Genomic DNA, 15531 nt, shown 5'->3' on the forward strand with positions numbered 1-15531 from the left:
TTCCCCAAAAAAGCATTCGTTCTGGGAGTGTCAATGACTTTGTATTCTTATTAGCTAACTATCCTAGAATATATGCCGTTCGTAGCTACTGGGCCACTCCATCGAGAAGGCAAAGTCCGGAAGTGTGGCCAGGAACTCCAGACTCTGTGCGTCTCGCTTGTCATGTGGACTGACGTAGTGCCCAGACACGCCCATTTCGAAGACGGGCTCATCGAAGTTGCCGTCGTCCTTCTGCAAATCAGATGATTAGTATGTTTATCAAAACGACCCATTCACCCATACGCACAGAAAGTTCCACGAAGAATTCGAAGGGAGTTCTATCAATGCCGTATGTTAACATGACCACCAAAGGAGGCGTGTAGGTGGCTGGATTATCCAACATTGCGGGGGCAAACGTCCATCGAAGCAGCTTTACACCGGCCAGTGGCTTGAAGAACAGACCCATATTCGGCGGACCAGTCAGCCGGAACTCATAGCGCACCTGATAGCCACCGGACAGCACAGTCTTGTTGAGGAACTCCAGAACCGTAGCATACGGCAGTTCCACCGGCTCTTCTCGAGCCAGCCAAAGTGCATGCTTGCGGGCACCGCAGAATCGGTAGCAGGGAATCCCGCACATCAACTCGGAGTCGCAATCCTCGCCCAGGCGAACCAGGTTGGTCAGATTCATGTGATCCCGCAGGGGCGCCTCGATGTTTCGATCCCCCAGGTGGAAGTAGTAGCCGGAGTCCTCGAGGCTGATAGAACCATTGTACTCAAAGAATTTGCGATGTACTTGCTGCTCCGACAATAAATCGATCTTAGTCATCTGTATAATGATCTTTATTATTAGTGTCCTACTCACCATGAAGTCGGCACGCATGACATGCGTTTTGGGGCGGTAGGGGAATCCAACATCCGAGAGGGTAATCATGCTGAAAATGAACATGACCAGTGCCAAGCCGCCCAGCATGCAGTTGGGTCGACGGAAGACATTGATCAGGGGAGCCTAGGAGGTGGAGCTGATTGAGTAAACTAGTAAATAAATGAGGGAAACTCTCTTACAGCAAAGGATAACGCCAGAATGGTGCCAAATGCACAAAGTGCGCTGATTAGTAAATCCGGATTGGTGGAGACTCCAAAGCGACCGGCCATCGGAATGAGAATAAGTATGAACATGTGGAACAGGTAGGCGTGGTAAATGAAGGGTACTATCTGGAAAACAATCAGCACCAGTGACCACAGATAGCCTGCAATAATGGCATAAATCATTGGCAGTTCCCACGAATATAAAGATAACTTACCGCGACAGTGGAGACGGGTCAGTAGATTAATGATTAGGGCAGCGACGTAAAAAATGAGTGAGATCAGGAATAGATAAGCACTGCGGTATTTAAGAGCCGTCGTGCCCAAACACAAGATGGCCAAGAGGACGCAGTTGGCGTGCCCCACAATATGCATGTAGTAGGTATGGGGGATCTTATTCTGCAGAAGATAGCTTAATTTAACAAACTAACTCATTATCATGTGATATTGCATTACTTACACACTTCTTGTACGTCAAATAGAGGGTCATTGGCAGGACGAGGCCAATGACCGATGGGCAAATGTACAGGCCAATGACGAGCCAACTGTTGCTGTAGTAGCTTAGCGTTCTATTTCCCCAATCATAGAAGACGGCCATCAGCAGGGGGAAGGCCACGGCGAGCAGCACGCCTGCCAGGGCTAGAAGGAATAGGAGTCCAAAGACGCCGGCATAGGTGCCCATACTCTGGCCAGTTACCCGCGACATCTTCCACAAGGAGAGGCAGACCAGGAAAATGGCACCGAAGGAGAAGGAGAGATTCAGGGCCAAACTAGTCGACTCCTGGTAATGGACAAAGAACAGCCCAATAAAGTCGAAGAACACTGCATGTCCCGCAGCGTGTGCCTGTTGAATAATTACTATGAAAAATGGGCGAAAACCACTGAAAAGGGGAAACCCACCTCTGTGTCGTACATTTCCTCAGCATTTGAGATGCTCCTCACCAGGGCCAGTAAGTTGTCGCCGGAATTCTGCAGGGAGTCGAGACTTACCACCGCGTAGCGATCGAATTTCGTGTGATAAACGAATCCATTGTACACGCCGGCCATGTCCAAGCCTAGAAGGGAAGAGCTCTTAAGTAAAGTGGTCAACAAGGATATCCTCGCGGTTGATTCCCACCTGGCACAACTCCAAAGTCACGGAAGATTCGGAAATCGGTATCCGATGGTATCAGGCCAGCCTCGAACATCTCCTCGGCCGTCGTGGTGGCGAACGGGTGCGGGGCGCTGTTTCTGTAATGCTAAGATAAGGCGGGAGATTAGATTAATTGATCAGCAGCCAGACGGGTGATATGGCCCATATCGAAAATGCGATCAACGATCATTGCCAAACATATGAATCACCAACGGCGTTGCCGACTTTCGGGGGGTTTTTGAGTTCTCAACTAGGGAACTTACCTCCATCAGCCAAGGATGATTGGGACCGCCCTGGAACAGCAGATCACGTCCACCAGCACCAGCGGAATCCAGGTTCAGCAGGGCCCTGAATGGAAAGCGGATTAGAGATTCTGTTGAACTCCGCCTGGGATTCAAACTCACTTGCAGTTGGCAGCCCATCTGTGCTGAGTGATGAAGCCATGTGAGCCCTGCATGGGCTGCTCCTCGGCACCATTGAAAAGGAATATGATCGGATGCAGGAAGGGATCACCTGAAATAGCGACCATGCGCAATACCTCTAGCATCACCACAACCATGGCAGCGTCATCTCCGGCACCTGTGGGTAATAGCTATTGAAGGCATATCCGACGTGCAGTCCACCATGAGACTCACCTGGTGACCCCGGCTTGGTGTCGTAGTGACTGTTGACCAGAAGGTAGGAGGTGCTGTTGGAACTCAGGGTACTCAGTCTAACGATTACATTCTGCACACCTTGATAGTGATTCGTCAGGCTTTTGATCAAGTAGGACCCGGATGCCCGTTGCACCTCCACCTCCATTTTATAGACATCGTCACGCAATACCTGGCGCACTTTCTCGATTTCGTCGAGCAGCAAATTCACGACGGTGACTTCATTATCCACATCACCCACCACACGGGGTCCCATTTGAGTAATATTCAGCAGTATTTCCTGAGCTCTCTCGGCCACGAATTTGCCCGGCTTGTCCGCCTCCTCGGAGATCTTGACTCCGGTGGGCAAGGCCTGGAAGAGTGGGTAGATGACGGCGAAGAAGAGCCCCACCCAGAACAGCAGGTAGGTGGGGGCAAAGTACCAGGAATACTGCTTGCAACGGATCTTGTCCTCGTCGACCTCGATTATCAGGTTCTCAGACCCCGAAAGAGTCTGCTGTCGATAGGAATATTATAAATGATCTCTTTAGTTTATCTTAAGAGGTAATTCAGTCTGAAATTACACACCTTGCCATTACTAGTAGCTCCCATTTTCCACGTTCGAGAGATTCGAGAACCGTCCAAGCAAGAGCACCTTCCTCGACTCCCGACGCACGACTAACTCGCCGGACATCTCCATCCGCAATTTAAAGTTGTGGCTCGGGTTTATGGTGCGATATGGTTGATATCTTCAGCATAGTATAAAGATATTCGATATTTATGGCGTAATGGCGCGTGTTATTCACGCTTTCGTATCAGCATGCGTACATAGCTAGCACAACTTTCGTCTATGCCGTCGATAAATTCGAAACCCAATGGTCTCCTGAGGCCCTCGTGGGGCTAACGACGTGATAACCCAAAGCAAACCAAACCAAACCAAAATCATAACCGCTGACTTTGCCCCATATTGTAATCGCACTTGTGGACTATTGCGGATTTATTCCTTTATTGTCTCGCATCTGGTTGGCAGTGCCAAAAGCTAGGGCTGCAATTTCCGCCTCTTTCAATCAGCCAAGCGAATACCGCACCTCCGTTGCCCCAAAAAATGGAAAATTTAGGTCTACTGAGAAGAACATCCTAATATTTTGGTACAATATCAAGTCCACAAAGGAAGAGAAATGTGATTACTCATGTCAATATCATAAATGTGACTCGAATTTCGCTTTCCAATCAAACTAGGTAGTTGGTAACAGGTTTATTTTTTATCGTAAGCACTTTTATATATCCATAACTTTTTATAACAGCTCATAACATTGCTTGGTAAACTCTATATGTACTCAGAAATGAACCAAATACTTTCCCTAATTAATACTATGTAAGCTGGATCTCAGAATATATATCTTTCGTAGGAACTTGGCCACTCCATGGGATGAGCAAAGTCCGGCAGATCCTCAATGAATTTCTGGGTCGTCGCATCGCGCTTACTTAGATGACTCATATAGTGCCCAGAGATACCCAGCTCCAGCACCGGCCCGTCAAAGTTGCCGTCGTCCTTCTGCAATACAAAAGTAAAAATTACAATATATTTGTGTGTTAAATAATACTAATTATATTGCTACTAACCGTCATTTCCAAATAGAATTCCACAGGCGAGTTGTCGCTGCCATAGCCGAAGAATATGTGATATGGCGGCTTGTAGACCGATGGATTGTCCAGCATTCCTCTGAGGAACGACCAGCTCAGCATCCTCACTCCATCCAGCGGCTGTATGAAGAAACTCATCCTTGGTGGCCCTGATGACACGACGAAGTTGTATCGAACCCTCGGATCAGACGCAGTTCCCAGCACAGTCTTGTTCAGGAACTGCAAAACCGGAGTACCGGGCAAATCGACGGGCTCATCTCTGGGTAACCAACGGGCGTCCTTCACGGCGGAGCACCAACGGTGGTTAAAGCACGGCAAGCCGCAATACATCTCAGTTTCGCAATAGTCATCAACGCGCGTGAGTCCAGTGAGATTGATCTTATCCAGCAAGGGATTCTCCAATCGCCTGTCCTGCAAGTCGAAGTAGTAACCACTGTCCTCCAAGCTAACGGAACCGTCGTACTCGTAAAACTTGCGATGTACCTCCTAAAAACGCACGAAAGCCAGCTATTATAAGAATTTCCTCCTACATTTGACTCACCAAAAAGTGGAGACGCATCACGTTTGTGGTGGGGCGGTATGGAAAGCCCACATCCGAAACAGAAATCATGCAGAAAATGAACATAACTAGTGTCAATCCCCCAATCATGGTCTTTGGTCGCCGGAATAGATTCAGCAGAGGAGCCTAAAACGATGTCTTTGTCAGCACATAATTGCATCTCAAACGAATGGTTGATCCCTACCAGAAACACCATTGCCAGAATGGAGCCCAGGGCGCACTCCAAGGAGATCAACAAGTCGGGATTAGCGTTTGTGCCCTTGCGACTCGTCATCGGAATGGTGAGAACCAGAAGAGCATGGAACAAATAGGTGAAGTACAGATAGGAAAATATCTGGCAAACACAGAGCACCGGAGCCCAAAGATAGCCTAAATAAGACGAAATGAGATGTCATTAACAGCACTTTTATCTCATTCCGACCTTACCTTTATCATGAAGTCGGGTAGCAAGGTTGATGATCAAAGCTCCCAAGTAGAAGAATACACACATCATGAAGAGATATGCAGTGCGAATGCCAACAAGGGTTAGTAGAATGCAAGCCACAGCCATGAGGACACAGTAGGCATGTCCAACGATCTGCAGGTGGTAGGTGTGCGGAATCTTCTCCTAAGAAGAAGAAAGAGAACGTACTCATCTGTAACCTAGTGGAGGAAGTACTGGCCACTTACGCTGGGTCTCAGGGACAAGTAGAGGGTCGAAGGCAAGACGAGGCCAATAATGGAGGGGCAGATGAAGAGGCCAATGATCAACCAGCTGTTGCTGAAGTAGGTCATCGTGCGATCGCCAGCGTCGTAGAACACAGACATCAGCAAGGGAAATCCGAGGGCCAGCAGGAATCCCAGAATGGCGAGGAGGAACTGCACCCCGAAGGCGCGGGCGTAGGTGCCCACTCTCCGATCCGTAACCCTAGCCATGCGCCACAAGGATAGGCAAATAACCAGAATGGCGCCCAACGAGAACGAGATATTCAGGGCTGTGCCCGTAGACTCCGTATAGTAAACGAAGAACAGACCCAGATAGTCGAAGAAAACGGAGTGGCCCTTGGAGTGAGCCTGTGGACATAGAATGAGATGAATTAGGTGTCGAGACCCTCAAATACTTTCCATTTCCCACCTCTGTGTCGTACATTTCCTCGGCATTGGATATACTGCGGACCAAGGAGTACACATTATCGCCAGTGTTTTGCAGGGCACCGCGGGAAATAACCTTGATGCGATCGAACTTGGTGTGATATACGAAGCCATTGTAGCAACCAGCCATGTCTAGACCTGGATCGAGATACAGATATACAGATAAACAGGTGAAGAAACAGGCAGAATGCGCCAAATTGTATAGGATCGCACCTGGCACCGGTCCAAAGTCTCGGAAGATGCGGAAATCTGTGTCGGAGGGTATCAGATTGGCCTGGAAGATTTCCTCGGCCATCGTCGTGGCAAAGGGATGCTTGGCACTCTTTTTGTATTGCTAAATGGAAAAAGAAAGCGATTTTTATTGGATATTTGATCGTAAATAACGATAAGATAGGCGCGACCGTAAATGCGCTTTCATAGCTTTATGGCTCGGTCATTAAGATAAAACTGAAGTGGAATGCGCGATTTAGACTTGCCTTCATTAGCCAGGGATGGTTGGGACCCCCCTGAAAGAGAATTTCACGACCGCCAGCTCCGGCCGAATCCAGGTTGACTAACGCCCTGATTTGGAATTGCCACATTATCAGTTGCCATGGAGGGTCTAATAATAATCCACTCACTTGCAGTTCGCCGACCATCGATGGTTGGATATAAACGAATGGGAACCATGGAAGGGCTGCTCCTCAGCGCCGTTGAACAGGAACACTATTGGGTGCAGAAAAGGCTCCTCGGACGTGGCCATCAGGCGCAGTGTCTCCAGCATGGTAACAATCATGACCTCAGCATCCCCAGTTCCTTCAGAGAACATAACATTAAATCCATATCACTTCAAAGATGACTTGAATAACTTACCCACACTGCTGGGCTTCGAGTCGTAGTGACTGTTGACCAATAGGTAGGAGGTGCTGTTGGAACTCTTCGAACTCAGTTTCACCACCACGTTTTGAATGCCCTGGTACATGTTCACCATTTGCCAGTGGAGAAAAGATCCACTGGAGCGCTGTACGTCCACCTCCATTTCATAGAGGTCAGTCCTCATCTCATCCCGCACCTTGGATATCTCGCCCAGCAAAAACTCAACCATTTCCACCTCCGTCACGTAATCCCCAGCTATCTTGGGCCCCATGAGATCCAGCTGGATGAGTATGCTCTCCGCACGCTGGGCCACAAAGGTGCCCGGTAGGTTGGCCTCCTCCTCTATCTTGACTCCAGTGGGCAGGTAGTTGAACAGTGGATAGCACACTGCGAAGAATAGTCCGACCCAGAAGAGCAAGTATACAGGTGAGTAGTACCATTCCAGTTGCTTGGAGAATCTTTCTGCTTTCTGCTTCGATTCGAGCAGGGTAACATTGCTGCAGCCCTCTTCGGGATCTATGCCTTCAGTAACCAACTGCAGGGTATTTTTCTTGTCCTCCGTATACGATTGTTCAGAGTGCTCCGAAAGCTTATCCTCTTCGAAACCGCCATTGTGCTTCTCCATGTCGCCGGTGCACTGCGTTTATCAGCATCAAATCACAACGAAGAACCGCGCGCGACTGAGCAAAACTCTGGCGTGCTTATCAAATTTAAACCTTTTTAAGGCTGCTTCGGATTGATATCCAACTTGCAGCCCACAAGTCCCACTATATTTATGGTACACTGTTTATAGTCTTCCTGGAGTCAAAGTCTTCAGCAATCTTCATAAAGTGATTTAGTTTTATGCCGCGGCATCTGAAAAGTGCTCCCTAGAGATGTGCATCAGGAATATAGGTCCGTAATAATATCAATACCAAATTACTTTGTTTTGCATTACAGCAAAATTTTTCCAACTAGATTAAGGATAGTTTTCATGGTTCAATGGCAGAATCTCAACATATTTTTACAAGCTATGAGTTACACGATAACGTTTGCATAAATGCCCTTCAAGCATTTTCCAATCATACCAATTATATAGCATGTAAAGGGTCATGAATTTAAAAGTTATTGCTATATAAAGATAGTAAAATAACACCATAAGTTTTGCATCAATTTTAGAAGCCCTAAATCAGAAACGATAAAAACTAATATCAAGATTAGATATACAATCAGCATGAGTTTTGGCTGTCCCACGAATGAAAAGCACGTATTTTTGGAAAGGTTATGGACAAGGGGATTCACTTTACTCATAAAAAGTTTCAAAAATGTCTAGAGACTTAAGAGCTCTTCAGGAAAAACGTTAGAAGACTCTTAATTACATTTTAATGGACAACTGTAAATAAAGAACTATTTTTCAATTTAATTCAAAGTTTCTAAAATATATATCCTTTAAAAATCGACGGCCATTCCATTGCGTGAACATAGTTAGGAAGTTTGGCCAAAAATTCTAGAGCCTGTGCATCTCTTTTAAATTCGTTGCTGACAAAATGTCCAACAACTCCGAGTTCGATGATGGGACCACTAAGATGACCATCGGACTTCTGCAAGAATAAAGGTTTTACAAATATTCACTATGGAAATGGTAAACGCACCGTCACTTCAATAAAGAACTTCAGAGGACTATCGTCTTTCCCATATGAAAAGTATACGAAGTAAGGTGGTTGGTATGAACCCTCCAATAGCTTTCGCTCGAAGGACCAATCCGTGACCCTAGCAACACCCACTGGCTGGATGAACACGTTCATCTGGGGCGGTCCAGTGAGCTTAAACTCAAACCTAGTGATGTTGCCCTCCGGCAGTACCGATTTCTCCAATAGCTGCAAGGTTATATTCCCGGTTATATTCACAGCTCGAGGCAGCCAACCAGCCCTCCTTCGTCCGCCACAAGAGTTGAAGCACGGAGCCCCACACATCACGTACTTATCGCAATCAGGCTCCATTGAGGTTAGTCCAGTCAGGTTGACATGGGAGTCCAGTAGCGGAGTTAGACCGCGTCTATCCTGGTACACGAAGTAATATCCAGAATCATTGTGCGTCACCGCGCCTTCGTAGTCGTAGAATATGCGTTTGGTTTGCTTAAAAGGAAGAGGTTTTCCTTATATCCTTATGAGGCTTTTAGAAAAAAGTTTACCATGAAGTTGACTCGCATGACATTGGTCTCAGCCCGATAGGGGAATCCCACCTCCGAAAAAACAGTAATCATGCAGAAAATAAAGGACACCACTCCCAATACAAGGAGACTGAGATTTGGCCAGCGGAACACATTGATGAATTGCGCCTAGAGTTGAGTTCCATTGTTAAAAGTAATCTTTGTCTCACTTGGCGCAACAACACTTACAACAAATCCCATTGCAAAGTACGTGCAAATGCCACACAAGAGCGCTATAATCAGATCCGGATTGGAGGCTATTCCGTTTCTCCCAGTGATCGGAAAAAATACCACGAGCAACATGTAAAACAAATAGGAAAAGTAACAAAATGGAATCACCTGAAGAGATAACACAGTAATGGACCAGTAGTAGCCTAAAATGTTTTTAGGAAGTTAAAACCAGTTTCTTGAGTAATGATTACCATATCACTTACCGCGGTCATGCAATGTACTTATCAGATTTATCAACACAGCACCTCCATAAAAGATCAATGATATGAGGCACAAGTATTGGGAACGGGTACCCATAGCCGTCAAAATAAGAATTAGCAAGGCCAAAACCACGAACTCCGCGTGCAAACTCATTTGGATGAGATATGGGTGGCTCAGTTTATCCTAAAATTGATCAAATGAGCTGGGTAACGTATATCAGTTGCTCCAACAATTCTCTTACATTGCGCAGCAGGGTGAAGTACAGGGTCAGTGGGAGTACAAGGCCGATGATTGCAGGACACACGTAGAGGCCAAATACCAACCAGTTGCTGGTGAAGTAGGTCAGAGATCGATCTCCAGCATCGAATAGAACGGCCACCAGAAGAGGGAGGCAAATGCACAACAGAAGGCCCACAAAGTGCAGTCCCAGGATAATAAGAAACCGAATCGAAATCTGGACAAGCGACACCTTCTCCGACTGGCGGGACATTCTCCAGAGGGAGCAGCCAACCAAAACCAGACTGAGCACTCCAATCACACAGTTCAGAACGATGCCAGTGGTCTCCGTGTAGTACACCAAGAACAGTCCGAGGAAGTCAAAGAAGACGGCATGGCTATCATCAGTGTTCTGAAAATTGATTTGATAATTTTGATGAAATAAGTATGAACTAATTGTTACCTCTGTCTCGCTTAACTCACTGGCATTCGCGAAAGCCCTCGCAAGTGCAAGAATGTTGTTCCCAGTGTTCTGTATGGAGCGTTCTGAAATTACTTTATAGGTGTCGAAGGCAGTGTGGTAAACATATCCGTTGTCAGCCTGCGCGATGTCCAAGCCTGTTCATTTTAATATTAATACTAATATGTCATTTAAAGTTTAGTTTATTGCAGCGGACGCATACCAGGCACGTGTCCGAAGTCCCGAAATATTCGGAAATCCGTGTCAGATGGTATAATTCCAGCCTGCCAGGTTTCCTCGGCCAGTGTAGTTGCAAAAGGATGTTTCGCATGCTGCCTGTAGTACTACAGATTCCATAGATGCTTGGCATTAGAGATTATATGAAGTTTATTTGCTACTGTGACGTTACCTTCATCAGCCAAGGAGTATTGGGTCCACTCTGGAATAAGAGATCTCGACCACCGCTGCCGCCTGACTCAAGGTTTATAAGGGCTCTATAAGAAACGCACATAACTAATTTGTTTGAAATATTAGACGATCTTCGAATTACCGGCAATTTGGGGCCCATTTGTGTTGCGTTATAAAGCCGTGGGCTCCCTGAAGGGCGTTTTCTTCGGCGCCGTTGAACAGAAAGATAATTCCGTGTTGAAATGGCGTTGCGGATGTGGCCATTTGCCGTAAGACCTCCAACATCACCACCACCATGGTGCCATCATCGCCAGACCCTAGTTATTCTGCACTTAGTGTCTCCTTATGGAACTAGCATTGCTCATACTCACCTGGACTGCCTGGCTTTGAGTCGAAATGGCTGTTGATCAGCAGGTAGGACTCACTTTGCGACTCCTTCGTACTCAACTTAACGATGACGTTCTGGATGCCTTGGTACATGTTCCACATACCGGCAATCAAAAATCCACCGGAGGCCTCCTGGACGTCAACCTCCAGCTCATAGAGATCGCTGCGCAACTGCACTTCAATCCTCTCCACTTCGCCCAGGAGAAACTTAACCGTTTCCACCTCATTCGCTCGACTGCCCACAACTTTGGGTCCAATCCACTCATATTCATGCAGCTGTAGTCCCGCCCTTTCCGCCACGAACTCTCCTCGCTTGGAGGGCTCCTCTGCGATGGACACCCTTTTTGGCAGTCTGTTGTACAGTGGGATCACGATGGCAAAGAAGAGGGCCAGCCAGAGGACCAGAAAGGAAGGGACATAGTACCAAGACAATCTGCGCCTGCCTTTGGAAGCTTCCTCCAGCTCCTAAGACACGCCACATAACTTACAAGTATCCTGTTCTTAAGTTTACTCATACTCACTCTATCAATCCTTTCTCTCATGATAATATCTTGCGAAAGGCGAACTGCTTTGATTGCAATATCATGAGAAACTAAACGTTTGGTCCGCAAAGGCAAGGCATTAAGGTCTCCCATGAGAACAATAAAGTTAAAATTGTACAAAATTACCTTATCACCCAAACTTTTTCCTCATGTACGTTTTTATGTTATTTTATCAGCACACGCTGTAAGTAATGGATAAGGGTTTATTATGAATTGGTCATGACGTGAAAGCTTAAGTTTTTTCTGATATAAAATAAAAATTTGTTATTCCCAAATTTCCAACCCCATGAATTTAAATACATTTTTTTTACATTTCTAAAGCTTTTATGCAATCACTTCTCAAAACGATCAATATAACATAACATTCTCTTAACCGAAATATTTAACACTTTGTATCTAATGGATCCCTTTGGGAGCTGATGGATGGAGTATATTGTACAATTGTAGATGGAAACCTATTGCTATGCAATACCTAAAAAATATATCGCTTAAATATAGATGGCCATTCCATGACGTGGACAAAGTCGGGGAAGGCGGCCACAAAATCTTTAGCCTCTGCATCCCTTTCGTACTCGAAGCTGACCCAGTGTCCCACAGCTGCGAGTTCCAAAGTGGGAGTATCAAAACTACCATCAGGTTTCTCCATATCGATGAAGAACTTCAAAGAGGTATTATCAGTGCCATAGGAATGGAAGATCTGGTACGGCGGCTGGAACTCCTCCGGTTCGTCCAGCATTTTCCTCACAAATGACCAGTCGTCGACTTTGGCGGTTCCCACCGGCTGGATGAACAAATTCATGTGGGCCGGTCCGGCCAACTCGAATTGGTAACGAGCGATTGTTCCCGACTCCAGCACCGTGTATCCCAGAAAGTCCAGGGTCAGTTCGCCGGGTAAGATCACCTCCGATTCGCGAGGCAGCCATCCATCCCACTGGCGCCACTTGCACCAGCTGTAGTAGAAGCACGGAATTCCGCACATCACGTAGTCATCACAGCTGTTGGCCACCGGCTCCAGTCCGGTCAGGTTGAGTGCCGAGTCCTCAAGTGGGGCGAATGCCCGTCTATCCTGGTAGTTGAAGTAGTAACCGGAATCACTGCGACTCACGGAACCGTCGTGCTCGTAGAAGATGCGACGAGTGTGCTGTAAGAAGTAGTCCATTAGATAGTGACCAATCACTATGGAATGGTAACTTACCAAGCAGTTGGCTCGCATCACATTCGTCTTGGCTCGGTAGGGGAATCCCACTTCCGAGACAGCTATCATGCAAAAGATAAAGGTCGTGACTCCCAATCCGAGAAGTATGAGCTTTGGCCAGCGGAACATATTAATCAGTTGAGCCTGTTCAATTGAAGTTATAAAACGTGGTTAAACAATTAAAAAATCAAACTAACCGCATATCCTAGAGCAAAGAAGACGCAAACACCGCACAGTAGGCCAACGATAAGGTCTGGATTGGTACTATAGCCATTCCTTCCCAGCACCGGAATGAAGATCACGAGGAACATGTAGAACAAGTAGCAGAAGTACGAAAACGGCAGCACTTGCAGAAACACCACAATCGGCGCCCAATAGTAGCCTGGAATATAAATCAGTGTCACAAGACCACTTAGACTAATCGCCTTTATAGCTATAGTTCTTACCACGGTCGTGCAGCGTGCTTACTAGGTTAATCAGAAGCGCCCCTCCATAGAAGATCATCGAAATGAGGCACAGGTACTGGGATCGGAGGCCCATGGCGGTCAAAATGATGGCCAACAGGGCCTGTACAACCAGGTGAGCGTGCAAACTGAGCTGCAGCTGGTAAGCGTGGCTTAGTTTTTCCTGTAAGTTTGTCAAAATTAGTATGATCAATGATTACCAAACGAGAAAGTCTTACATTGGGCAGCAGGGTGAAGTAGAGGGTCAATGGCAGAACTAGACCGATGATTGCGGGACACACGTAGAGGCCGAAAAGCAACCACTTGCTAGTGAAGTAGGTCAGAGTTCGATCTCCAGCATCGAAGAGAACCGCCATCAGAAGAGGGAGGCAAATGCACAACAGAAAGCCCACCAAGTGCAGTCCCAATATGCTGAGGAACCAAATCGAAATTTGTGGAAGAGACACCTTATCCGACTGGCGGGACATTCTCCAGAGGGAGCAGCCAACCAAAACCAGACTGAGCACTCCAATCACACAGTTCAGAACAATGCCAGTGGTCTCCGTGTAGTACACGAAGAAGAGTCCGAGGAAGTCAAAGAATACTGCGTGGCTGTCATCATCACTCTACAAAATCCTTATGTGAGTTTGAAATTCGTGTGTTCATATGGGGATAGACTCACCTCAGTGTTATACAACTCACTGGCGTTGCTGTAAGCACGGACGAGAGCAAGGACATTGTTTCCGGAGTTCTGGATGGATCGACCAGGTACGTTCTCGAAGGTGTCGAAGGCTGTGTGGTAAACATATCCGTTCTCAACCTGGGCAATGTCCAGACCTTTGGAATGCCAAATGGTTATCAGTTCCCACACAGAATGCGTGACTCATTTACTCACCAGCTATGTTACCATAATCCCGGAAAATGCGAAAGTCTGAGTCAGAGGGCAAAACCCCACTCTGAAAGATCTCCTCCGCCATTGTGGTCGCGAACGGGTGCTCTGCGTGCTGCCTATAGTACTATAAAGTATACGGTTTAGTATATATCAGCCGTAAAATAAATGACCATAAATTCGGCCATAAAGTGTATCGGGAATGTCTGCCATAAGCTACTTTTTTATAAGAATCAATAATACTCACCTTCATTAGCCAAGGATTATTCGGACCGCTCTGGAACAACAAGTCACGTCCTCCGCTTCCGCCAACTTCGAGGTTGATAAAGGCCCTAAAGTGAATTATCGTTGCAGAAAAGATAAAACATTCCGCAATTTCGCCTTACTTGCACTTTTCCGCCCACTTGTGTTGCGTAATAAAGCCGTGGGAAGCCTGAAGGGGATTTTCCTCAGCTCCGTTGAATAGGAAGACAATAGGATGCTCGAATGGGGTCGACGATATCGCCATTTGGCGCAGGACCTCCAGCATGACCACAACCATTGTGCCATCATCCCCGGAACCTAAAGACCTCGATCAGAACCTGGCCTTTAAATTGAGAACACAAGAGAACTCACCTGGACTTCCCGGCTTGGAGTCGAAATGGCTGTTGAGCAACAGGTAGGACTCACTCTGGGAGCTCTTCGAACTCAGTTTGACGATCACATTGTGAATACCCTGGTACATGTTAACCATGTCGTTGAAAACGTATCCTCCCGTTGGCGACTGGACGTCCACTTCGAGATCGTAGAGGTCACTACGCATCTGTGCACGGATCTTTTCGGTTTCGTTTACGAGAAACTCAACCGTGGTCACCTCGTTCGCATAGCTGCCAGTTACCTTGGGTCCAATGCGGTCGTAAGTGTGCAGATATTGCTGTGCCCGCTCTGCGACGAATTCTCCTGGCCTGCTTGACTCCTGGGATATGGTCACCCTGTCCGGAAGTCTGTTGTAGAGCGGGATCACGATGGCGTAGAAGAGCGCCAGCCAGAGGAGCAGGAAGGAGGGGGCATAGTACCAGGACAATCGCGGCCTGCGGACTTCTACTTTGCGCAGCGAAAGGAACTCGCCGAGTTCGGTGTCGATGGGATTCTCCTGATAAGTACGCTGTAAATCCCATCACCCACATTCGGCTAAATCAAAACTCACTTTATCAGTCTTTTCCTCCATGGTAAGATTGCCGGTTAGTGGGAGCCAAGTCAAACCCTTTCAATGCCCGATCAACGCATAACTGAACGTCTGCACCCCGAGCATATCGACTCGAAGCCTTCCGTCGCACTAGAGACCATAAAGATAAAGCCGTGTGCCGCTTGATA

The 15531-nt window shown here is 47.0% G+C and overlaps 4 protein-coding genes across 5 annotated transcripts; all 4 read right to left on the reverse strand.

Annotated features, from left to right (window-relative positions):
* Window positions 1–40: 40 nt before the first annotated feature.
* On the reverse strand, window positions 41–3499 carry LOC122615183 (endoplasmic reticulum metallopeptidase 1). Of its 2 annotated transcripts, none has more exons than XM_043790126.1 (12): window positions 3418–3499; window positions 2833–3343; window positions 2602–2776; window positions 2461–2545; window positions 2183–2303; window positions 1966–2120; window positions 1526–1909; window positions 1284–1464; window positions 1045–1229; window positions 845–988; window positions 287–778; window positions 41–231 (listed from the first exon to the last, which is right to left on the reverse strand). In XM_043790126.1, exons 1-12 carry the CDS (start codon window positions 3439–3441, stop codon window positions 64–66), a joined length of 2625 nt encoding a protein of 874 aa, XP_043646061.1. In that variant the 5' UTR covers window positions 3442–3499; the 3' UTR covers window positions 41–63. The 2 variants fall into 2 exon arrangements, with proteins under 2 accessions (XP_043646061.1, XP_043646060.1); XM_043790125.1 differs by having other exon boundaries at window positions 2833–3346; window positions 3418–3495.
* Window positions 3500–4097: 598 nt separating this feature from the next.
* LOC122615182 (endoplasmic reticulum metallopeptidase 1) lies at window positions 4098–7687 on the reverse strand. The gene is made up of 11 exons (XM_043790124.1): window positions 7016–7687; window positions 6784–6958; window positions 6640–6724; window positions 6377–6497; window positions 6147–6301; window positions 5702–6085; window positions 5459–5639; window positions 5217–5401; window positions 5015–5158; window positions 4453–4959; window positions 4098–4384 (listed from the first exon to the last, which is right to left on the reverse strand). Exons 1-11 carry the CDS (start codon window positions 7641–7643, stop codon window positions 4217–4219), a joined length of 2733 nt encoding a protein of 910 aa, XP_043646059.1. The 5' UTR covers window positions 7644–7687; the 3' UTR covers window positions 4098–4216.
* Window positions 7688–8430: 743 nt separating this feature from the next.
* Window positions 8431–11666, reverse strand: LOC122614260 (endoplasmic reticulum metallopeptidase 1-like). Its single transcript, XM_043788796.1, has 12 exons — window positions 11631–11666; window positions 11094–11574; window positions 10865–11039; window positions 10724–10808; window positions 10538–10658; window positions 10318–10472; window positions 9880–10266; window positions 9641–9821; window positions 9396–9580; window positions 9189–9335; window positions 8650–9132; window positions 8431–8598 (listed from the first exon to the last, which is right to left on the reverse strand). Exons 1-12 carry the CDS (start codon window positions 11649–11651, stop codon window positions 8431–8433), a joined length of 2589 nt encoding a protein of 862 aa, XP_043644731.1. The 5' UTR covers window positions 11652–11666.
* Window positions 11667–12016: 350 nt separating this feature from the next.
* On the reverse strand, window positions 12017–15451 carry LOC122613211 (endoplasmic reticulum metallopeptidase 1-like). Its single transcript, XM_043787272.1, has 11 exons — window positions 15365–15451; window positions 14794–15310; window positions 14565–14739; window positions 14426–14510; window positions 14185–14305; window positions 13972–14126; window positions 13529–13915; window positions 13293–13473; window positions 13044–13228; window positions 12847–12990; window positions 12017–12792 (listed from the first exon to the last, which is right to left on the reverse strand). Exons 1-11 carry the CDS (start codon window positions 15383–15385, stop codon window positions 12124–12126), a joined length of 2640 nt encoding a protein of 879 aa, XP_043643207.1. The 5' UTR covers window positions 15386–15451; the 3' UTR covers window positions 12017–12123.
* Between the last annotated feature and the right edge of the window lie 80 nt (window positions 15452–15531).

The sequence above is a fragment of the Drosophila teissieri genome, chromosome 2R (genome assembly GCF_016746235.2).
Source record: "Drosophila teissieri strain GT53w chromosome 2R, Prin_Dtei_1.1, whole genome shotgun sequence".
Classification (NCBI taxonomy): domain Eukaryota; kingdom Metazoa; phylum Arthropoda; class Insecta; order Diptera; family Drosophilidae; genus Drosophila; species Drosophila teissieri.